Source organism: Musca domestica, unplaced genomic scaffold (genome assembly GCF_030504385.1).
Source record: "Musca domestica strain aabys unplaced genomic scaffold, Musca_domestica.polishedcontigs.V.1.1 16, whole genome shotgun sequence".
In the NCBI taxonomy this organism is placed as follows: domain Eukaryota; kingdom Metazoa; phylum Arthropoda; class Insecta; order Diptera; family Muscidae; genus Musca; species Musca domestica.
Window position 1 is genome coordinate 3,597,421 of NW_026712219.1, and position 20,278 is coordinate 3,617,698.

A 20,278-nucleotide genomic window follows, 5' to 3' on the forward strand; every position below is an offset into this window, starting at 1 on the left:
AAAAGATTCGCCTTATAATTTAAAGAGCTTTAGGACAGAGCTACACAATAACTTAAACAAGTAAAAAAGCAGTAAGTTCGGCCGGGCCGAACTTTGAATACCCTCCACCATTTGGAACGAATTTGAAAATTTTCAAAAAAAATAAAATCCATTAAATATTCTTTTAAAATCTTTAAAATATCTAATATAAGAAGGTGCCGATATGTGGGGATATACGATATTGTGGACCTATAAAGACAAATCTATGTCTGCGTGCAAAGTACTCACAATGAACTCCTTGTGTGGATTTTTATACCCTACACCACAAGGTGGTCAGGGTATTATGTCTTTGTGCATTTGTTTGTAACAGGCAAAAGGAAATGAGATAGACCCATAGTTCCTTTTGATGATCTGCATAGAATCACATTCTGAGTCGATTTATGCATGTCCGTCCGTCTGTCCGTCTGTCCATGTATTTTTGTAAACAAAGTACAGGTCGCATTTATTGCCCGATCCAGATGAAATTTTGCAAAGATCATTTGTTTAACCCAAGGACGAACCCTATTGAAATTGGAGATAATCGGTCAAAATTTAGATATAGCTCCCATATATATCTTCGTCCAATTTGCCTTTTATTGTGCACCAAACGTGTAATATCAGCCCGAATTGTATGGAATTTTGCACGTACGATCGGATTAAACCTCATAATAAGTATGCCAAATTTTATCGAAATCGGTTCAGATATAGCTATAGCTCCCATATATATTGTTCATCCGATTTGTTATGTTTGTTCTCCGCAGCCGTTATATGCACTCTGTAACAACAATATTTGGGGAAATATACCAAATACAGCTGAGAAATACATTTGCTAAATTTTATCGAGATCGGTTCAGATTTGGATTTGGCTCCCATATATAACTTCGCCCGATTTACCCGATTGTGCACCAAACGTCAAATTTTTGTCCAAATGTTACGGAATTTGGCACTTACGACCGAATTGAGTCTAGAAGCTAGTATGTCAAATTTGGTGAAGATCGGTTCAGATATAGCTATAGCTTCCATATATATTATTCATCCGATTTGTTATATTTGTTACCCACAACTGTAATATGCACCCCGTAACAACGATATTCAGGGAAATATATCAAATACAGCTCAGAAATACATTTGCTAAATTTTATCGAGATCGGTTCAGATTTGGATATATCTCCCATATATAACTTCGTCCGATTTACCTTTGTGCACCAAACGTCTAATATTTGTCCAAATGTTACGGAATTTGGCACTTACGACCGAATTGAGTCTAGAAGCTAGTATGTCAAATTTGGTGGAGATCGGTTCAGATATAGCTATAGCTTCCATATATATTATTCATCCGATTTGTTATATTTGTTACCCACAGCCGTAATATGCACTCCGTAACAACGATATTCAGGGAAATATATCAAATACAGCTGAGAAATATCTTTGCCAAATTTTATCGAGATCGGTTCCGATTTGGATATAGCTCCCATATATATCTTTATCCGATTTCAAATTAATTGTGCACCAAATGGACAATACAAGTCCGAATTTAAAAGATACAAATGCTTCGGCATATTTAGTCCTTTGAACTTTAAATTATAATTATAATCATAGCTTGTATGATTGAATTCTCCCATAAAAAAAAATTAATTGGTATGCGCAGCTCTACTAAATTAGCAAAGTGGTGTAGGGTATCATAAAGCCGGCCCCGCCCGTCTTTAAGACTGCCTTTACTGGTTTAATATAATTTTTTTGTTAAAAATATTTTTTTCAAAATCTTGTGTATTTTTTAACAATATTTTTCCAAGAAATTCCTTCCTCCTGGATTTTTAATCTCTTTTCAATTTTTTGCAAATTTGGGACTCTTAGGTACATTACGAGAGCCTTTTAAATTAAAGCCTTTTATATATATTTTATATATCATATATTTTTGTTTTTAAGGATTTTATGGCTAAAACTTGCAAACTTCCTGGCAATATATTCTGGATTTTATATAGCTTTTCAAGGACTTCATGGATAAAACTCAAGTATTTTATTAAAATATTTTAAGCATTTTGCCAAAAAAATCGAATATTATTTAAGTTGTTGCTGGACAAAAAAATCTTCAATTTTCAATTAAAATTATTTTCTTAACAACTTTCAGTCAAATATGTAGGTATTTTTTAATGGTATGCACCACTTTTGTAATATTTAAAAACTCTACAACCCTACCTTTAAGTTGAAATTATACAATGTGTGTTTGAAATTGATGCATTCTTTAATTGATTATATTCCTACAAAGGTTCCTTGAAAGAGGGGAATCGAATCGCCATTCATTATGACATAGTAAAATGGATGGTCAGCTCGGAAATCGAAGGGTTTGGTTTTAGTCATAACTGGAATTCCTACAATGAAAAAAAGAATAAATGTTATAATATTTCACTCATTTATATGGAGACTCATTTCAAACCTGCGGCACCAGAGGCGGCGGTACCCACTTCATTGACATCAATGAAGGCCTTGTGGATGACACTTGTGACCTGAGGAGGTTCACTAGCTGTTAGCATTTTACTCAAATTTGCATCAGTGAACATGTGCTGCATGCCCAGCTGCAATGGGAGAGAGAAGAAATGAAATATTTAATAAAAATAAAATTGAATAGGACATCGGTCCCCCGAAATGACCATTTTTCTGATATTTTTTATACATCTAATATGGTAATATAAGTTTTAACTAGTTGGACATGCAAAATTGTTTCGCAGTGCATTTCTGTGCACGTCCCTAAATGAGATTATGTCACTTACCTTTTTCAATGGTTCATTTAAGAGAATCTCAAATTCGACCTTGAATTTCGGCAAATAAAGGAAAGTCCCAAAATATCCTAGCCTTTCTAGGGTCAGGGATGACAAGCTAAATGTTTTTAATTTCTCCATCAATTCTTTCAAACCATTTCGAGAGTTGGGCAAAATAATCATCATGTATAGATCGGAATCTTTATATGGCAGGCGAATGACCTTTGCATCCAATTCGCGAATAACATCACATGACATCATTCCTGCTCTGAACATCATTTCCACCTTCATGGTTTTATTATTAGCCATATAGAAATCGGCTTCGCGGGTGTACTTCGTATCGAAAGGTTTTTGCCAATTACCCTTGAAATAGATGGCACTGACAAGCATTAGGCGGGTATCGTTGGTTAGAGTGTCAGGGCTGATAATGTGGTGTATGGCATTATCGGTTTTGGATTCAATCCAAGAATTCACCAATTCGGCAGTTTTTTCACTTTGAGTGAAGTCCACATTTTCCACAGAGGAAAAGAATTTTTCACCCAGTATTTCATGGTAAGTATTTTTCAGACTATATTTATTGGCCACATAAATTTTGTTGGCAATTTTCAAGATTTTTCCATCCTCAAATTTTGTTAAGAGTTCCTGATAATTCGCGCTAATATTTTCCTCTGATTGGCTCGTAAAAGTGAGACCATAATCCATTTCGGCCGCAGTGGCACCATCCGCCCCCATACGTACCATGGCCAAACATGTCTGAATAGAAAATGGTGAAAATATAATATTGTCCTCGCTGTTAGTTTGAAATATTTCCGTGAAAATATTTCTGCTAAAGTTCGACAAGCTGGAATGAAAGTTCTGTGTATCTGGAGGAGTTGCTGTTGTCCCCTGTAGACATGCCAAGAAAATGCTAAAAAGTATTCCTAAATATCCTGAAATTAAAAACAAATAAAAAGAGGCTTTAGACGGGCGGGCCGACCAGTTGATATCCTACAACACCACAATTTCCGGTAAAGTTTCTGCAGATCTGAAACCCTTTTGACTAGATTGATGATTCCCCTTGAGAAAAATCCACATATCTGTTACCTAATAAAATCAATCGTTGAACCGAATTGCTCCTCTTTTCGAATAATCATCATCATAGATCTGAAACAAGTTTATTCCAAACACAAACGATCTTAAAAGAACAGTAATTTTACATTCATGTATTTTGTAATTTCGGTACTTTTTCACTCAAAATTTTGGTCTACTCACCACCGAAATATTATCCAATGACCATCCAAAATGACCTAGGCCTCAGCGTATCATAAACTCTGACCTAATAAACAATTCCATGTATATTGGTACTTAGTTGAGAACTGTAGGGCGAATGGAAAATCTAAACAAGTTTTTGGTTTTTGGTTTTTGGTCCATTTGAAACCCAAAGTAATCTTCCAACACAATAGACTTCTATTCTGACCTTAACCCCACTTCCATGCCAAATTTCGTAAGTATCGCATCATAATTGCGAGCTGTAGCCTGGTTTCAATTTTATATGTACAGACGGTCAGACGGGCGGACATACTACCAGAACGACTCAGCTTATCGAGATAGAAAAATCCAAATATATTTTCCTATCTCTGGGAAAAATGTTTCGCGTTGGTCGAATCAAACTTATAATTGTGGGGTATAATAAGTTGGTATTGAAATTTTGGGTGATTCATTATCATTTCTGGCACCAAAATGGCTGAATAAATTATGTGATACAATTTTGTTTTTTTTTTTGCTCTTAATTAGCAAAATTGGTAACTCTATGGGAATTCTGAAGTATTGTTAAATTTCAACAACAATTTTTTCTTTCCTCCTTTATTGTTCTAAAATTTTGTCACAAAATATCGTCTTACCTATACGTTCCATTATTCGACACTGGACACTTGTTATTCGAAAATTTGAAAAATGCTCTGAATTCGTTGATTTATATCATTGGACTCATAGTTCGGTTATCAGTTCAGATGTTTGACATAAAATTCGTTTACGATTCTTAAGTGATTGGCTATGTGTTATTTGTTTTTTTATTTAGGGGGCATTTAGGTCATGCGGCTATCGGTATTTTTTGAAAAATCCCACTTTAAATTCGTTCACGTTTTGAAAAACATTGCTCTCTGTAATTGAGAGTATTATGAAGTTAAGTCAATGGGGGAATACTTCAGACTTAAGGAATCGGAAAGAAATGCAATCGCCTATAAATGCAATCTAACCTTATACAAATACTAGGTAATGAAAATAATGAATATTATTGAATATAATAATAATAAAATGTAAATTAATGTAAATTTAAATTAATAAAACAATTAAAAAAGGGAACCCTGCCATTAATCCCATTGAAACTAGTTACTGTAAAATCTGGCTTCAACTTATAATGAAATAAAGGAACTCCTTGTGTGCATTTTTAGACTATGTCATTGAAATGTGTGGCTAAAATCATCAAAAATACTGTATATAGGAAGGTGCCGTTATATGGGGAATACACAATATCGTGGACCTATATAGAAAATTCTCTTTCAGGGCGTGAAGTGCTCACAGATAAATCCTTGTGTAGAATTTTAGACAATTCTTTCGAAAAATGTGGCTAAAAGCATCACAATACTGAATATCGGGGGTACCGTTATATGGGTACTAAACGATATCGTGGACCTATATAAATAATTCCCTTCCAGGGGATAAAGTACTCATAAGGAACTCCTTGTGTGGATTTTTAGACAATTCCATTGAAAAATGTGACTAAAATCATCAAAATACCGAATATCGGGGGATACCGTTAAATGGGGGATATACGATATCGTGGACCGTTATACACAATTCTCTTCCAGGATGTGAAGTACTCAGAAGCAACTCCTGGCGTAGAATTTTTAGACAATTCCATTGAAAAATGTAGTTAAAATCATCAAAATACTGAATATCGGAAGGTGCCGTTATATGGGGAATATACGATATTGTGGGTCTATATAGACAATTCTTTTTCAGGGGGTAAAATGCTCACAGAAAAATCCTTGTGTTGAATTTCAGACAAATCCATTGAAAATTTTGACTCAAATCATCAAAATACCGAGTATCAGGAGGTACTGTTATACGGGGGATATACGATATCGTGGACCCATATAGGCAATTCCCTTACAGAGTATAAAGTACTCACAAAGAACTCCTTGTGTAGAATTTCAGCTCATTCCATTGAAAAATGTGGCTAAAATCATCAAAATACCGAATATCGGGTGGTACCGTTACAAGGGGGCTATACGATATTGTGGACCTGTATAGACAATTATCTTTCAGGGCTTAAAGTGCTTACAAAGAACTCCTTGTATAGAATTTCAGATAATTTAATTGAAAAATGTTGATAAAATCATCAAAATACCGAAAATGGGGTACTGTTATATAGGGGCTATAAGATATCGTGGACCGATATAACCCATCTTCGAACTTGACCTGCCTGCAGACAATAGTCAGATCTGTGCAAAATTGTATCTTTCTATCTTAATTCGTTTTGACTGTACCGTGATTACAACAAGCGGAGAGACGGAAGGACGGAGTGGGCAAGAATTATTATTTCGATGAGTTACAAATGGAATGACAAACATAATATACCCTTCATACTATGAATGGGGGGTATAATGTGACTCTTTGTGGGTCCTCACTTTTGTGAAGATGGCACCTGAAAGATTAGACCGATATATTATATGTGTGAAAATATTGGGATGTGTGAAATTAAAAAGAATCGGATGTTTATTTCACATTTTATAAGAGTTATAATTATTTAAAATAATGACCCTTTTAGAGGAGGTTCTTTATCATATGACAATATCAGATTGTCATTGCAAGGACAAATATATTAGGATTTGTAAAGTTTACATACAATCGAATTATTCTTTCTCTTTTCCTGGGGTAAATTATTTCCTTTGAAAATTTTGACCTTTTGTGGGAGAGGTAACAGAAGTGGTGGACCAAATCGGATACTCTCTTCGAGAGTTATCGTGAGACAGATAGATGGATGGACGAACACCCGTACAATTGTCCTGAAACGAATTTTGTCCAAAGAGACGTAGGGTCTAAAGCCGTTATTTCGATGAGGCACATATTGCCCGTACCAAATGGTATGTATCCTCTGTAGCCATATGGCTGAGGGTACAAAAGGGAACACTTGGGAATATCGGGAAAAAACGCAACCTACAGCCTGAAGTTCTAATTTTTGGCTACATTATACAGAATGGCTTCATAATGAGTAAAAAATAATGTAACCATAAAATTGTGAAGATTGGTCCACGTTTAGGCACAGTAGCCATATAACGTAACCCTCCGTTTTAGTGAAATGTTGATGCTTTTAGATACATTTTTAATAGAAATGAGCAGAAATTTAACATCTGCTGTTCTGAATATCCTAGCAAAGTAATGTTAATGTGGGTCGACAATTTGATATATCTCCTATATAATTCTACCCTCGATTTTACTCCTTTCAAGGGGTTTTACTGTATGTTTTCAATCGATTTAGCTAAAATCTAACATTTTAGTTTGGGATAGGACAATAACCTGAAGTGCCAAAAAATTATAAAACTCTAACACGATGTGGAGACTGACCTTAAGCTGACAAGAAGTTTATTTTTTAAATAAGTGTTCGTAACCATATAACTTTGTTTTTTCGTTTGTAACTCCTCGAAATATTCATAATAGACCCCACAAAATATATATATATATATATATATATTCCGGATCAGCGTAAAATTGTAAGACAATCTAGCACGGTCCGCCTATTCGTCTGTCCGTCTGTTGTAATCCAGCTAACTTTCGATCGAATTGAGATAGAAGGCTTAAATTTTGCATACATGCCTAATATTCGAGTTGGCAAGTTAAGTTCGTAAATGAGTAATGTCGGTCCACATTTTCGTATAGCCCCCATATAAGGGTACCTCCCGATATTCAGTATTTGGATGATTTCAGCAATATTATTCATCGGAATCGTTTAAAATTTAGCATCTGTAGTTCATAGTGGGTACTACAGCCTACGAAAAAAGTTTTTGTATGCAGGTCCACGTCTTCGTATAGCCCCCATATAACGGTACCTCCTATATTTTCGGTATTTTCATGATTTTAGCGGCGTTATTTACCGGAATTATTTGAAATTTCGTATTTGAAGTTCGTAATGGGTACTACAGCCTATGGCAAAAAAATTCGTATGCAGGTCAACGTCTTGGTATAGTCCCATATAAAGTGTACAATTTCCAATACCGTCGTATAGACTTGTTGTGGTTCAAATTCTACTGAGTAGATTTTAAGCCGGAATTTATTGTTGCACAAAGACGAACAACAATATTATTTAACAAACTACAAACAAACACAAAAGTATTCTGGCGATACTTACGTTTGTTGTCTGCACAAAAGAAAAAGCACTTTAATAAGTATTATTTCAAAGTTAAAAATGACTCAGTCGGTCAATTTTTTTATTTATAAAAAATTCACAATTTTGATCTGGCGATCCACATTTCTAAACTTCAAGAAGAAGAGTGCCAACCAAAAATCCTTAACGATGTGACCTCATCGATAGTTTTAATTATCGATATCGATAAGGTCCATATCGATATCATCGTCTATGGGGTTGGGTCTATTCCCAACATAAAGGTTTTTATTAAAGTGGTCGTTTTCGATTTTTTTTTAATTTTTCAAGTTCCTTCCAAATGGTGGAGGGTACTAAGGGTTCGGTCCGGCCCGGAACATAGCTGCTTCTATACTTTTTTGTGTGAAAATAGTTATTTTCACATTTTTGTCATTCATATGAAACCACCTGTTCTACATATATAGATGTTGTTTATTAATATTTTGGGGGAAATTTACAATTATTTATGTCTTCTTCATAGATTGATGATAGCACATTAGGGCTGTTATCATCTAGTAACCATCATGGACATAATGGTCAGCTCCACCATTATCATTGTTGGCTTGACCAATTTTATGGACGGTGGCCTCGAAGCCAGTCTTCTTATCAGAGGTGTATTGTACAATACGAGTTGTTCCATCGGATTCTTTAAGGGAATAGCTTCCTGCAAATAAAAATCCGACATTAAGTAAATCATACACCCAAATAGATTTTCAAATGCTACCTTGTACTTTATCGCCATCTCGGGATTCCCATTGTTCCTTAATGTCACCGGTTTTCGAGTCCTCAACACCATAGGCGAATTCATATTGAGGATGGCTGTAGTAGTCTGCCGAGCGGTCACCATCACCATTGCCAGAATGGCCGTCAGTTTTACCGTAATCTTCGACTCCATGGCTATATTCGCCATCATATTCAGATCCGTATCCTCCGTTATCATTGTGTTGTGTTACAACAGCATAACTGCTGGCCTGTCCATGACCAGCACCGCCCTGCTTATGAGGAAGAGGTCCAGCCATAGTTAGGGCAATGCAAATAGCCAAAGTGGCAAATACGATCATTGGAGAAGCCATTGTGTAGATTTTAAAAAGGTTTGTAAAGTAAAGTTAAAAGTTCAATTCGCAACTGATACAGAATTGAGATTTAGCTGCTCATTTTATAGTCTAACTAAATATTTACAGTGGTAGTTACGACTTTCTAATTTGCATTCCTCATTGGGGTTTAAATATATTTCAACCATGGTCATGACAAACATGTTTGTTCTCAGTATTCCAGGGGCTGATGGAAAAATGGATATGACTAGATCAACTTAAAATGAGGCTTATTTTGACAGTGTTAAATGAGGTTAAAAGTGATAAAGATCAATACTTAAAAAAGGGTTCGAGTGTTAAAATAATGTTTTTATACCCTACAACACTATGTGTTGGGGGTATTATAAGTTTGATTGGGCCAAAAATTATGTAACACCTCGAAATATTGGTTTCCCACATAGGAAATTATATATGGATCTTCCTAGCTCGCCGAGGTGAGTCGATCTAGCTATGTATGTTCCTTCGTCCGTCTGTCCGTCTGTCCATGTTAATTTGTAATCAAGCTACAGGTCGCAATTATGGCCCGATCCTCACGAAATTTAAAATGGAAGTGGGGTTATGGTCAGAATAGAACCCTATTGTTTTTGGAGATAATCGCGCATTATTTAGCGGTTGAAATGGACCAAAAACAGGAAAATGTCATGATTTTGCAGTTGCTCTATAAGCCACAATTATGAACCAACCGACGCGGAAATTTACATGGGGTTCGCTTATAAGACAGAACCGCTGGGCCGATTTTCACAATTCCCATCAATTCGGAATGGAATTTTCCAGAAAAGGATAAATTCGCGGAGAAATATAGCAAGAAAAAAGTTATTATCTTTTGTTCCAATTTTTTCAATTTTTGTCATAATTTGACTTTCAATTTTGAATTGAAAATTTTTAAAAATTTTACACTCCGCAACATTACGTTTTGAGGGTATTATATACATGTCGCAATTATCGCCCGATCATCGAGAAATTTTGTATGGCGGTAGAGTTAGGGTCTGAATTAAAGGGGTTCAAATGGACTAAAAAAATAAAAATTTTCTATTTTTGTCGTCGCTCTATAGACCACAGTTGAAAACTAATCGACACGGAATTTTGCATCAGAAGCGAGTTAAGGACAGGGGCATTATTTTTAATATTGTTTCAAATACGAAATCTTCCAAAATGGACTTGGACATAAGGGGACTTCGAACCAATTGTAGTGTTGTAGGATATCACATGGTCGGCCCCGCACGTCTATAGCCTTTGCTTACTAGTTTTTTCTATTGTTAGCGTTTTCTTTTTCCCAATCATGGGCTTTTTTATTCGAATACAAACCGTGACCGTGACCGTGGTGGCAAAATATTTAACCCTCTACAAAAATGTAATTAGAAAGTCGTAACTGCCCCACGTTAAATACTTATTTCGTTAAAGTATAAAATAAACAACTAAATCTTAATTCGGTATCAGTTATCCACCGAACATTTAAGTTTACTTAACAAACCATTTAAAAACCTACATCATGGCTTCTTCAATGACCCTATTTGCCATATTGGCCACTTGCATTGCCCTGACTTTGGCTGGACCTCTTCCTCATAAGGAGGGCGGTATTGGTCATGGACAGGCCAGTAGTTATGCTGTTGTAACCCAACACAATGATAACGGAGATTACGAGGCAAAATATGATGGAGGATATGGCCATGGAGTCGAAGATTACGGTAAAACTGGCGGCCATTCTGGACATGGTGATGGTGATCACTCGGCAGACTATTACAGCCATCCTCAATATGAATTCGGCTATGGTGTTGAGGACTCGAAAACCGGTGACATTAAGGAACAATGGGAATCCCGAGATGGCGATAAAGTACAAGGTAGCATTTGAAAATCTATTTGGGAGTATGATTTACTTAATGTCGGATTTTTATTTGCAGGAAGCTATTCCCTGAAAGAATCTGATGGAACAACTCGTATTGTACAATACACCTCTGATAAGAAGACTGGCTTCGAGGCTACCGTCCATAAAATTGGTCAAGCCAACAATGATAATGGCGTAGCTGACCATTATGGTCATCATGGTCACTAGAAAGTACAATCTTTAGAATTGTATACAATTTCTATAACCGATAAATAGCGAAAAAAATCGATAGTTTTTAAATTTGTTCAAAAAATTAATAAACGATATTTATATATTTTTATGAAACTTGGATATATTTATTCGATTAGAAGCAATATGGAATATCTGCATAAAATACTAATTTTATAAAAGGATGTTGTAAAATTCCTAGCAAATGGGATATCCAAAACGAAACGAGATATGATTGAAAACAACACTTAGCAATTGAAAATATCCACTTCTTCAACAATTACCCTATATTCTTTCGAAGCTCCCCCTTTACAGTCGTTATATCAACTAAACTGTTGTAGAAATGTTGTTCTGTAGATTATCGCCCAAGTGAGCAGACTAAGATTAAGGAAATATTATTGCAACTCTAAAAAAATAAAATTGTGTTAGCCAAGTTTGTACCGAAGAGAGATTTAGCAAGTAAAAAAGCAGTAAGTTCGGCCGGGCCGAACTTTGAACACCCTCCACCATATGGAACGAAATAGAAATTTTTCAAAAAAATAAAATCCGTTGAAAATTCTGTTAAAATCTTTAAAATACTTAGTATTAGAAGGTGCCGATATATGGGGAGATAAACGATATTGTGGACCTATATAGACAAATCTATGTCTGGGGGTAAAGTACTCACAAGGAATTCCTTTTGTGGATTTTCAGATAATTCCATTGGTAAATGTGACTAAAATCATCAAAATCCCGAATATCGAGGGGTATTGTGATATGAGGTCTATACGATAGCGTTAACCTATATAGAGAACTCACTGTCCGGGGGTAAAGTGCTCACAAAGAACCCCTTGTTTGGAATTTCAGACAATTCCATTGAAAACTGTGGCTGAAATCATCAAAAAAACCGAATATCGGAGGGTACCGTTATATGGGAGATATAGAAAACTCTCTTTCATGGAGTAAAGTACTCACAAAAAACTTCTTATGTAGAATTTCAGACAATTCCGTTAAAAAAGGGGCTAAAATCATCAAAATTCCGAATATCGGGGGTACCATTATATGGGGGCTATACAATATTCTGGACCTATATAGATAATTCTCTTCCAAGGGATAAAATACCCACAACGTACTCCTTGTGTGAACTATCAGACAATTCCATTGGGAAATGTGTCTAAAATCATTAAAATATCGAATATCGGGGGTTACCGTTATATGGACCTATATAGACGATTCTCTTTCAGGGATGCTGTCTCCAAACCTAACTAAATCCAATATAAATTGACAAATTTATTTTTAAACCGGATTCGGTCACACATTCCTACCTTCACGAACGGACCATTTTGAATTTGGAGATTTAGGTCAATATTTAGATATAGCTCCCATATATATCTTCGTCCTATTTGCCTTTTACGACTCGTCCGATAGCTGTTAAAATCATTCCAGTGACAGTTCATTATATTGTTTACAAGCGTACAAAAGCATTTTGATGACAATTTTCCATAAAAAAGTTATTCGTGATGGAATTCAAGCGTGATAGTGTGATTTATTTATATTTGGCTGGAAAACAAGAAGTGACTATCGTTAGAGGACTCCAGCATTAAAATGTGAACAAATCTTTTGTGTCTCGTACCATCGCTTGTTACCGTGATACTGGAGCGTAGCCTGATGTCAAGGAAGTGGACGGAAGAAAACAGCAACATCAGTAGAAATGGTTCGAAATGTAAACAAGCGACTTGATCGAAACCCGTGTCGCAGTGGCCGAAAATCGCAATAATCCATTCGGCAAATATTGAAAAATGAGCTCGGGGTAAAACCATTGACATTCCAAAAAGTGCAAGAACTTACACCCCAAACAGAAAGAAAATAGACTAAAAAGAGCTAAAGAGTTGCTTCGCTTGGCCGAAAATGGTGCACTGCCGAATTTGGTTTTCTCCGATGATAAAACATTCGTTGTCCAGCAGCTTGTAAACAAACAAAAAAAAAAATTATCGTGTTTACTTGTCAAAGAGGTCAGCTGAAAATGTGCACCTTCGGTTGGCCACAAGAACTCAAGCGCCGGCCATGGTAAAAATGTGAGCCGCCATAACAGCCGATGGTGCACCATTTTCGACTATAATCGAATATTATTGCGAAAATAATCTGGACGGTGTATTAAAGCCCTAGACACAAAAACATTTTGGCCGCAGACCTTGGGCATCCCAACAGAACTCAACACCCTCGCACTCAGCACGCGTCAACTAAAAATAGTTACAAAATGGGGTTCCTCTCTTCATTTCCAGCGCACAATGGCCACCAAAATCTCCAGATACCAATCCGTTGGACAATCGTGTCTGGTGTATTTTGGAAAGCAAGGTTAAAAAATACCAAAGTGTCGATCACCCCAAGCAAGCGCTTCGCCAGGAATGGGCCAAAAAAAGTAGAACAACATTCGGGCAGCGTGTGACGGTTTCATTGGCAGTTTGAAAGTCATAATTCGTGTCAAAGGTCACCATTTGAAAAAAATTCTAAACTTATTTTAAAATTTGATGCTATTTCCGACATATTTGCTTTCATTCAATAAAATTAACAAAAAAAAAAAAAAAAATGTAAAAAATAAAAACAAACAAGCAAAGGCTATAGTCGTGGGGGCCAACCATGTGATACCCTACAACACTTCAAAAAGTAGGATCCCCCTTATATCCAGATCGATTTTGAAATTATGTCACGAGACATTGACCAGGGACATTTGCCCAATATTTAAGCACTCCGTCATACTGTTAATTGTTGTGGTCCATTTTCCATCCACAATGCTAGAATCCTTCCCTGTCCTTAACTCTCTTCTCAGACGTTTCAATTGTGTGATCAGGATTTTTTTTCTGTTTTTGGTTCAATTAAACCCCTAAATATTTTGCAATCATCTCCAAAAGAAAAAAGCCCCTCTGTATCTCCAAATCTAGACTCATCTATATGATTTGCTTGTCTACGATATTTGGCTATATTCGTCAACGAAATCAGCATAAAAAGCTAAAAGTTCGCCTTTGGTGTATTTCGGATAATGCTGATATTTTTTCACACAAAATAGTGATTCATTCTACTCGCTGTTCTAAACTCTAACTTCGTGCGAGATTTCGTGTCGTTTGGTTTCTATTTGTGTACTTGTGCCCAGCTGTAAAATCAGGAACATTTTTAGTTGTTGGCACATTTCAACCTCCAAATATATCGCGGACATCTTTAAAACCTATAGGCCTAGCCCTTTTGAACTTAACCCTACCAGTATGAAAATTTTCGTGAGGATTGGACGATAATTGCAATCTGCATATAATAACCCCAACCTGTGTTGTGAGGTGAAAAAATATTACAAAATATATACTTCAATATTATAAGTATAATTGAGAAAATCGCATGCGATAAAAAATATGAAAAAATAAAAAAATGTCACAAAATACTACAAAATCTATATTAACATCTTAATTGGCATATTTTTCTGCGATTTTTTTAGATTTTATACTTTTATGTCAAGAGGGCATTCTGAATTGACAAAACTTGTCAAAATCGGTCCAGCCATTCTTGAGATATAAGCATTATAGCTAATCTCTCCTTCCTTTGTATATAGACATTGTATATATTTCGCTATATATATCCGATATATTAACTATCGGCATCGACGTAACGGTCAGCATTGACATGTTCGTCTGTTTGTGATTTCGTCGGGATTAAAAATATTCGCGTTTCAATGGAAAATATGACTTTTATTTAACACAAATGTTATGGTCTATTTCACCCACTAAATATTACCCGACGGACGGACATACATAGCTAGATCGACTCAGCTCGGCGAGATAGGAAGATCCATTTATACTTTCCTATGTGGGAAATAAATATTTCGATATATATAATTTTTGGCCCAATCAAACTTATAATACCCCCAACACATAGTGTTGTAGGGTACAATTATCTTACCCCATATGCGTACTACCTTTTGGCAATTAGGTTGAATTTTGACTCAAATGATAATGTCTCCACTAGAATAAAGTCTGTCCAAGTTGGACAAAATCGATTCATCCCTCTTTTATTTGTTTTATAAAATTGTCACTCTATTTCCTTCACTTTTTTTTTTTTTTTTTTTTGTTACTTTTTTCAATTTTTTCTTAGTTCCACATTTTTATTCGACTTTGTACACTATTTATATTCCAACAAAAGTTCCCTGGAAGAGTGGAACAAAATCTTCATTCACTATGACATAGTAGAATGGATGATCAGCTCGGACATCCAAAGGTGCGGTACGGGGCATAATTCCAATTGCTGAAACAAATATAATATTTGAATATTTTTTTCACCCAAAAACACAGACAAAGTTAGTTTGCATACATGTTGCACCATCGGCAGTTGTGCCCACTTCATTGACATCAATGAAGGCTTTATGGACAACATCAGAGACTCGAAGAGGTTCAACACCTGTCAACAATTTACTCAAATTGGCCTGAGAGAACATTTGTTTCAAGCCAAGCTGAAATCGGAAAATATGTGAAGAAATATTTTAAATAAGAAAGACTTATTCAAAATTATACATTCACCTTTTTCAAAGAGTCATTAAGAACCATTTCAAATTTTGCCTTAAATTTGGGCAAATAAAGGCGAACACCTATTGTCCTAAGACCCTGTCCGGCCAGTGATGCCAATGAAAATGTTTTCAGTTTCTCCACCAAATCGGTCAAACCATTGCGCGCATTGGGCAAAATGATTATCATGGAAAGATCGGAATCTCTATATGGCAAGCGAACAACACGGGCATCCAATTCAGAAATCTCCTTGGCAGACATTATCCCGGCTTTATACATCATTTGGACTTTTATGGTTTCCGTTTCATTGATACAGAAATCAGATTCCTTGGTGTTTTTTGCATCGAATGGCTTCTCCCAGCTGCCCTTGAAATGGATGGCACTCAATAGCATGAGACGGGTATCGTTGCTAAGTGATTCAGGGCTGACAATATCATGTATGACATTATCTGTCTTAGATTCAACCCAAGAGTTTATTATTTTGGCAGTTTTCGTTTCTTGACCTTTTGGATCAACATTTTCCACCGAGGAGAAGAAGTTGCTGGTCAAGACATTATTGAAGGTATCTCTCACAGCATAGTCTTTGGCTACATAGATTTTGTTGGCAATTTTCAAGGTTTTTCCATCATCATATTTTGATAGAAGTTTGTGATAATTGTCCATAACTTTTTCCAATGATTGGCCAGAAAACTTGAGAACATTATCCATCTCAGTTGCAGTTTCACCATCAGCTCCCAAACGCACCATGGCCAAGCAGGTTTGAATTGAAAATGGTGAAAATATAATACTCTTTCCACTGTCCTTTTGGTAGATTTCCGAGAAAATATCTTTACTGAAATTAGCTAAACTAGCGGAGAATTGTGGAGAACCTGAAGTGGTCCTGCTATGTCCGACGAGACATAGCAGCAAAGTGCTTAAAATCGTTGTTAGATTTCCTGAAATTAGAAAAGTGTTTAGTTTATACTGAGGGGAATTAACAAACACTACGCTTTGGAACGAAATTCATTTAAGACGGAAAAAATGAGGTTAAATTCGGTTGGTCCTGACGTTTTATAACCTTGGCCATATGAAAACTTTAATTATGACTGAATCGGATACTCCGAAATCCCCAAAAATTTGAAAAATTAATCCAACGTAAACTATGCATATTTTGAAAACATTTTGATAGGAGCTAATCTACCCATAAAGAATGCGAAATATTAAAAATGATAAATGATTTGGTTAGAAATTTTGGTCGAAACCCTCAAACTGACGAATATCAGAAGGTACTGCTGTATGGTACTGAAGTTACTTTTTATACCATCCACCATAGTATGGGGGGTATATTAAGTTTGTCATTCTGCTTTAACCTCGAAATAAACATTTTAGACCGCACTTAGTATATATATTCTATATTGTCCGTCTATACGTCTGTGCAAATCACTCTAGCTTCCGAACGAAATGAAGTAGGTTGACAAAAATGTACTCAAATGTATATTATGTCCGCAGGACTTTTGGTATTGAAAATGAGCCATGTAGGTCCACGTTTTGATATAGCCCCCATTTAATGGTACCTCCCTATTTCCGGTATTTTAACAATTTAAGCGACATTATTCGCCGGAATTGTTTAATATTTGGTATTTGAAGTTCGTAATGGGTACTACAGCCTATGACAGAAAATTGTCTGTACAGGTTCACGTTTGCGTATAGCCCCCATATAACGGTATGTCCCGATATTTGGTATTTAATGTCGTCCTATAGACCCTAATATAAAGCCAATATTCGGCATTTTTAAGATTTTAACAGAATTTTTAACGGATTTTATTTTTTTTAAATTGTCCAATTCGTTCCAAACGGTGGGTATTCAAGGTTCGACACGGCCGAACTTACAGCTTTTTTACTTGTTTGAGGATTAAATCTATCCATAGCGAAAACAAAAGTCAGATTTAGATGGAAATTGGGGCAGATGCCTTAAAAATACTACAACTCAGGAAGTATTGGAGTTAAAACAAAAACTTATATCAGCACAAGGTCTAATGTGTATAAGGCTTATATCGGACCACTCCTTCTGGTACATCCCCAAATGGTTACAATTTTTAATAATTATTATTCTTATAAAATATGAAATAAAAGTCCGATTTTCTTTGAAGTTCGGATATCTCAATATTAATATCAACACAAGATCGGGTGAATATATGGAATATATAGGGCCACTCCTTCTGGCGATTTTCGTCACATTTTTTCACGGATTTGTCCAAAAATTGGTATTTGTAGTTCATAATGGGTTCTAGCTCCGGTGGCGAAACATTGTATGTATAGATCCACGTTTTTGTATAGCCCACACAACGGTACCTCCCGATGTTCGGCATTTTAATAATTTTTGCCACTTTTTTCAACGGGTTTGTCTAGGAGTTGGTATTTTTAGTTCGTATTGAGTTCTTGCCCCGGTGGCGAAACATTATATTTATAAGTTCACGTTTTGCTATGGCCGATACCTCCCTATAGACGGTGTTCTTATGATTTTTGCCACATGTTTCCACGGATTTGTCTAAAAATTGATATTTGTAAATCATAATTGGTTCTAGCTGCGGCGGCGGTACATTGAAAATTTAGGCCCATGTTTTCTTATAGTACACATAGGATAAGTGTACCTAAGTTCGGCATGTCCCAGTAGTCGGCACTTTTTATTTTTAAGCCCAAATAAATGAAACTATTACAACTAAATGTATTTTGTTTACTTCAAATATATTGCCAGCTATCTTTGGGCACAATTTCGCTAAGAAAAGATGATATATTCTAATAAAAATTAAATTTTTGTCTGGGAAGGTCCTCAACAATTCATATTCTTAAGAAAAGTACAATAAAGACGTCGAATCAGATTACCTATGCAAAAATATTGTATTTTAATGAATTAATTTATTATTAATAATAATTATTCTTACAAAAAAATTGGTATGCCGACTGGTGGAAAATGCCATACCGGCAATTGGCAAGTAGTACCGACTACTGGCAAAAAAACATACAAAATTTCGAATCTGAATAAATTAACTTTGTAATAATTGAAATATTCCACTCAGAATGGTGAGCGATTAAAAACGCGAAAATTCTAAAAGTGCCGACTACTGGTACACTTACCCTATAACGATACCAACCGAAACTCGTTATTTTGATAATTTTGAAATTGCTTTAAATTTGGTATTTAAGAAGATTTAATAGATGACAATTCTTGAAGTTCAAGTTTATCTGTGGAGTTCCCGTTTTGGTATCGCCCCCATATAATGGCCTCACCCAATTCATTGTTTTTTGAAAAGTTTAACAGCATTATCCAAACGGTCTAATTGGTATTTATAGTTTAAAGTGAAACACGTTTGAATTCAAATACTTTTATATACAAATGTTTTCTTTGCCAAATGGTGGAGGGTATTAAAATTTCGGCCTGGCTGAACTTAATGTTTTTTAATGGTTTTTATTTATTTATTTTTTTTTTTTTTGTTTTTGTTAATAAACTTTTTGTTCTTCTGAAAGTTTGACTTACCTTTCAATCCCATTGTTTCTTTCCTCTTGAACCCGTCCGATCACGATTACGATGACCCTGGTCGATCACTATTTGTGAAATAAAAATAATCAAGCTATTCGATTGATTTATATTTCATAGACCATACTTGGTTATCAGTTGAAGTGGATGAAACTGAATCTATTAAAAGTATTATAAAATTGTCTTTCATGTATTTGTTGTTCTAGGTGCACTAAGGTCGCGAGCATTTCTCTTGCTCTGGTAAAATTGAAATAAATTCTGCAAAATTTACGAAGCAAATGGGAAACAAAATTTAATTTATGTTAAACACTCATTATTTGATGATATTGTGGAAAACCCTACACCATTGAGAGGAAATTCAGTTTGAAGCGATTTCAAGTAAGAATTTGGGCCTAAATGAGATCTCTCGTACCAAACAAAATTTATTCTAGTCGGAACTAAATTGAAAACAAGTAAAAAAAAAGCTGTAAGTTCGGCCGGGCCGAACTTTGAATACCCTCCACCATTTGGTACAAATTTGGAAATTTTCAAATAATTAAAATCCATTAAAAAATCTTTTATAATCTTATAAATACCGAATGTAGACGTATATTAGGGCCTATACGACGACGTGGACCTGCATACGCAACTTTTGTCATAAGCCTGCACAGACAATTTTCTGGCATAGACTGTAGTATCTATTACGAACTTCAAATACAAAATTTGAATTAATTCCGGTATATAATGTCGCTAAATTCATCAAAATACCGAATATCGGGGGGAGCTGTTATATAAGGGCTATATAAAGGCGTGGACCTACATGGCTGTAGTATCCATTACGAACTTCGAATACCAATTTTGAAACAATTCCGGTAAATAATGTCGCTAAAATCATCAAAATACTGAATATCGGGAGGTACCGTAATATGTGGGCTATACGAAGACGTGGGCC

General features: G+C 35.4%; 2 protein-coding genes across 5 annotated transcripts; both read right to left on the reverse strand.

Moving 5' to 3' along the window:
* Window positions 1-2,241: 2,241 nt before the first annotated feature.
* On the reverse strand, window positions 2,242-19,400 carry LOC101896049 (serine protease inhibitor 42Dd). Of its 4 annotated transcripts, none has more exons than XM_059119999.1 (4): window positions 19,348-19,398; window positions 2,787-3,703; window positions 2,453-2,591; window positions 2,242-2,387 (listed from the first exon to the last, which is right to left on the reverse strand). In XM_059119999.1, exons 1-4 carry the CDS (start codon window positions 19,358-19,360, stop codon window positions 2,269-2,271), a joined length of 1,188 nt encoding a protein of 395 aa, XP_058975982.1. In that variant the 5' UTR covers window positions 19,361-19,398; the 3' UTR covers window positions 2,242-2,268. The 4 variants fall into 4 exon arrangements, with proteins under 4 accessions (XP_058975982.1, XP_058975981.1, XP_058975983.1 ...); XM_059119998.1 differs by lacking the exon at window positions 19,348-19,398 and adding an exon at window positions 4,655-4,794; XM_059120000.1 differs by lacking the exon at window positions 19,348-19,398 and adding an exon at window positions 4,026-4,167.
* On the reverse strand, window positions 8,677-9,271 carry LOC131801384 (adult-specific cuticular protein ACP-20-like). The gene is made up of 2 exons (XM_059120001.1): window positions 8,897-9,271; window positions 8,677-8,836 (listed from the first exon to the last, which is right to left on the reverse strand). Exons 1-2 carry the CDS (start codon window positions 9,243-9,245, stop codon window positions 8,685-8,687), a joined length of 501 nt encoding a protein of 166 aa, XP_058975984.1. The 5' UTR covers window positions 9,246-9,271; the 3' UTR covers window positions 8,677-8,684.
* Window positions 19,401-20,278: the final 878 nt, after the last annotated feature.

What these genes read in the sequence shown, in the direction of transcription:
- LOC131801384 (XM_059120001.1), bottom strand. Translation starts at nt 9,245, where the DNA reads ATGGCTTCTCCAATGATCGTATTTGCCACTTTGGCTATTTGCATTGCC. An exon ending in AGATGGCGATAAAGTACAAG is followed by an intron (nt 8,837 to 8,896) that starts GTAGCATTTGAA and finishes TTTTATTTGCAG; the next exon opens with GAAGCTATTCCCTTAAAGAA.
- LOC101896049 (XM_059119997.1), bottom strand. An exon ending in TTAATGACTCTTTGAAAAAG is followed by an intron (nt 15,782 to 15,848) that starts GTGAATGTATAA and finishes TTCCGATTTCAG; the next exon opens with CTTGGCTTGAAACAAATGTT. An exon ending in AACTGCCGATGGTGCAACAT is followed by an intron (nt 15,577 to 15,642) that starts GTATGCAAACTA and finishes TATTTGTTTCAG; the next exon opens with CAATTGGAATTATGCCCCGT.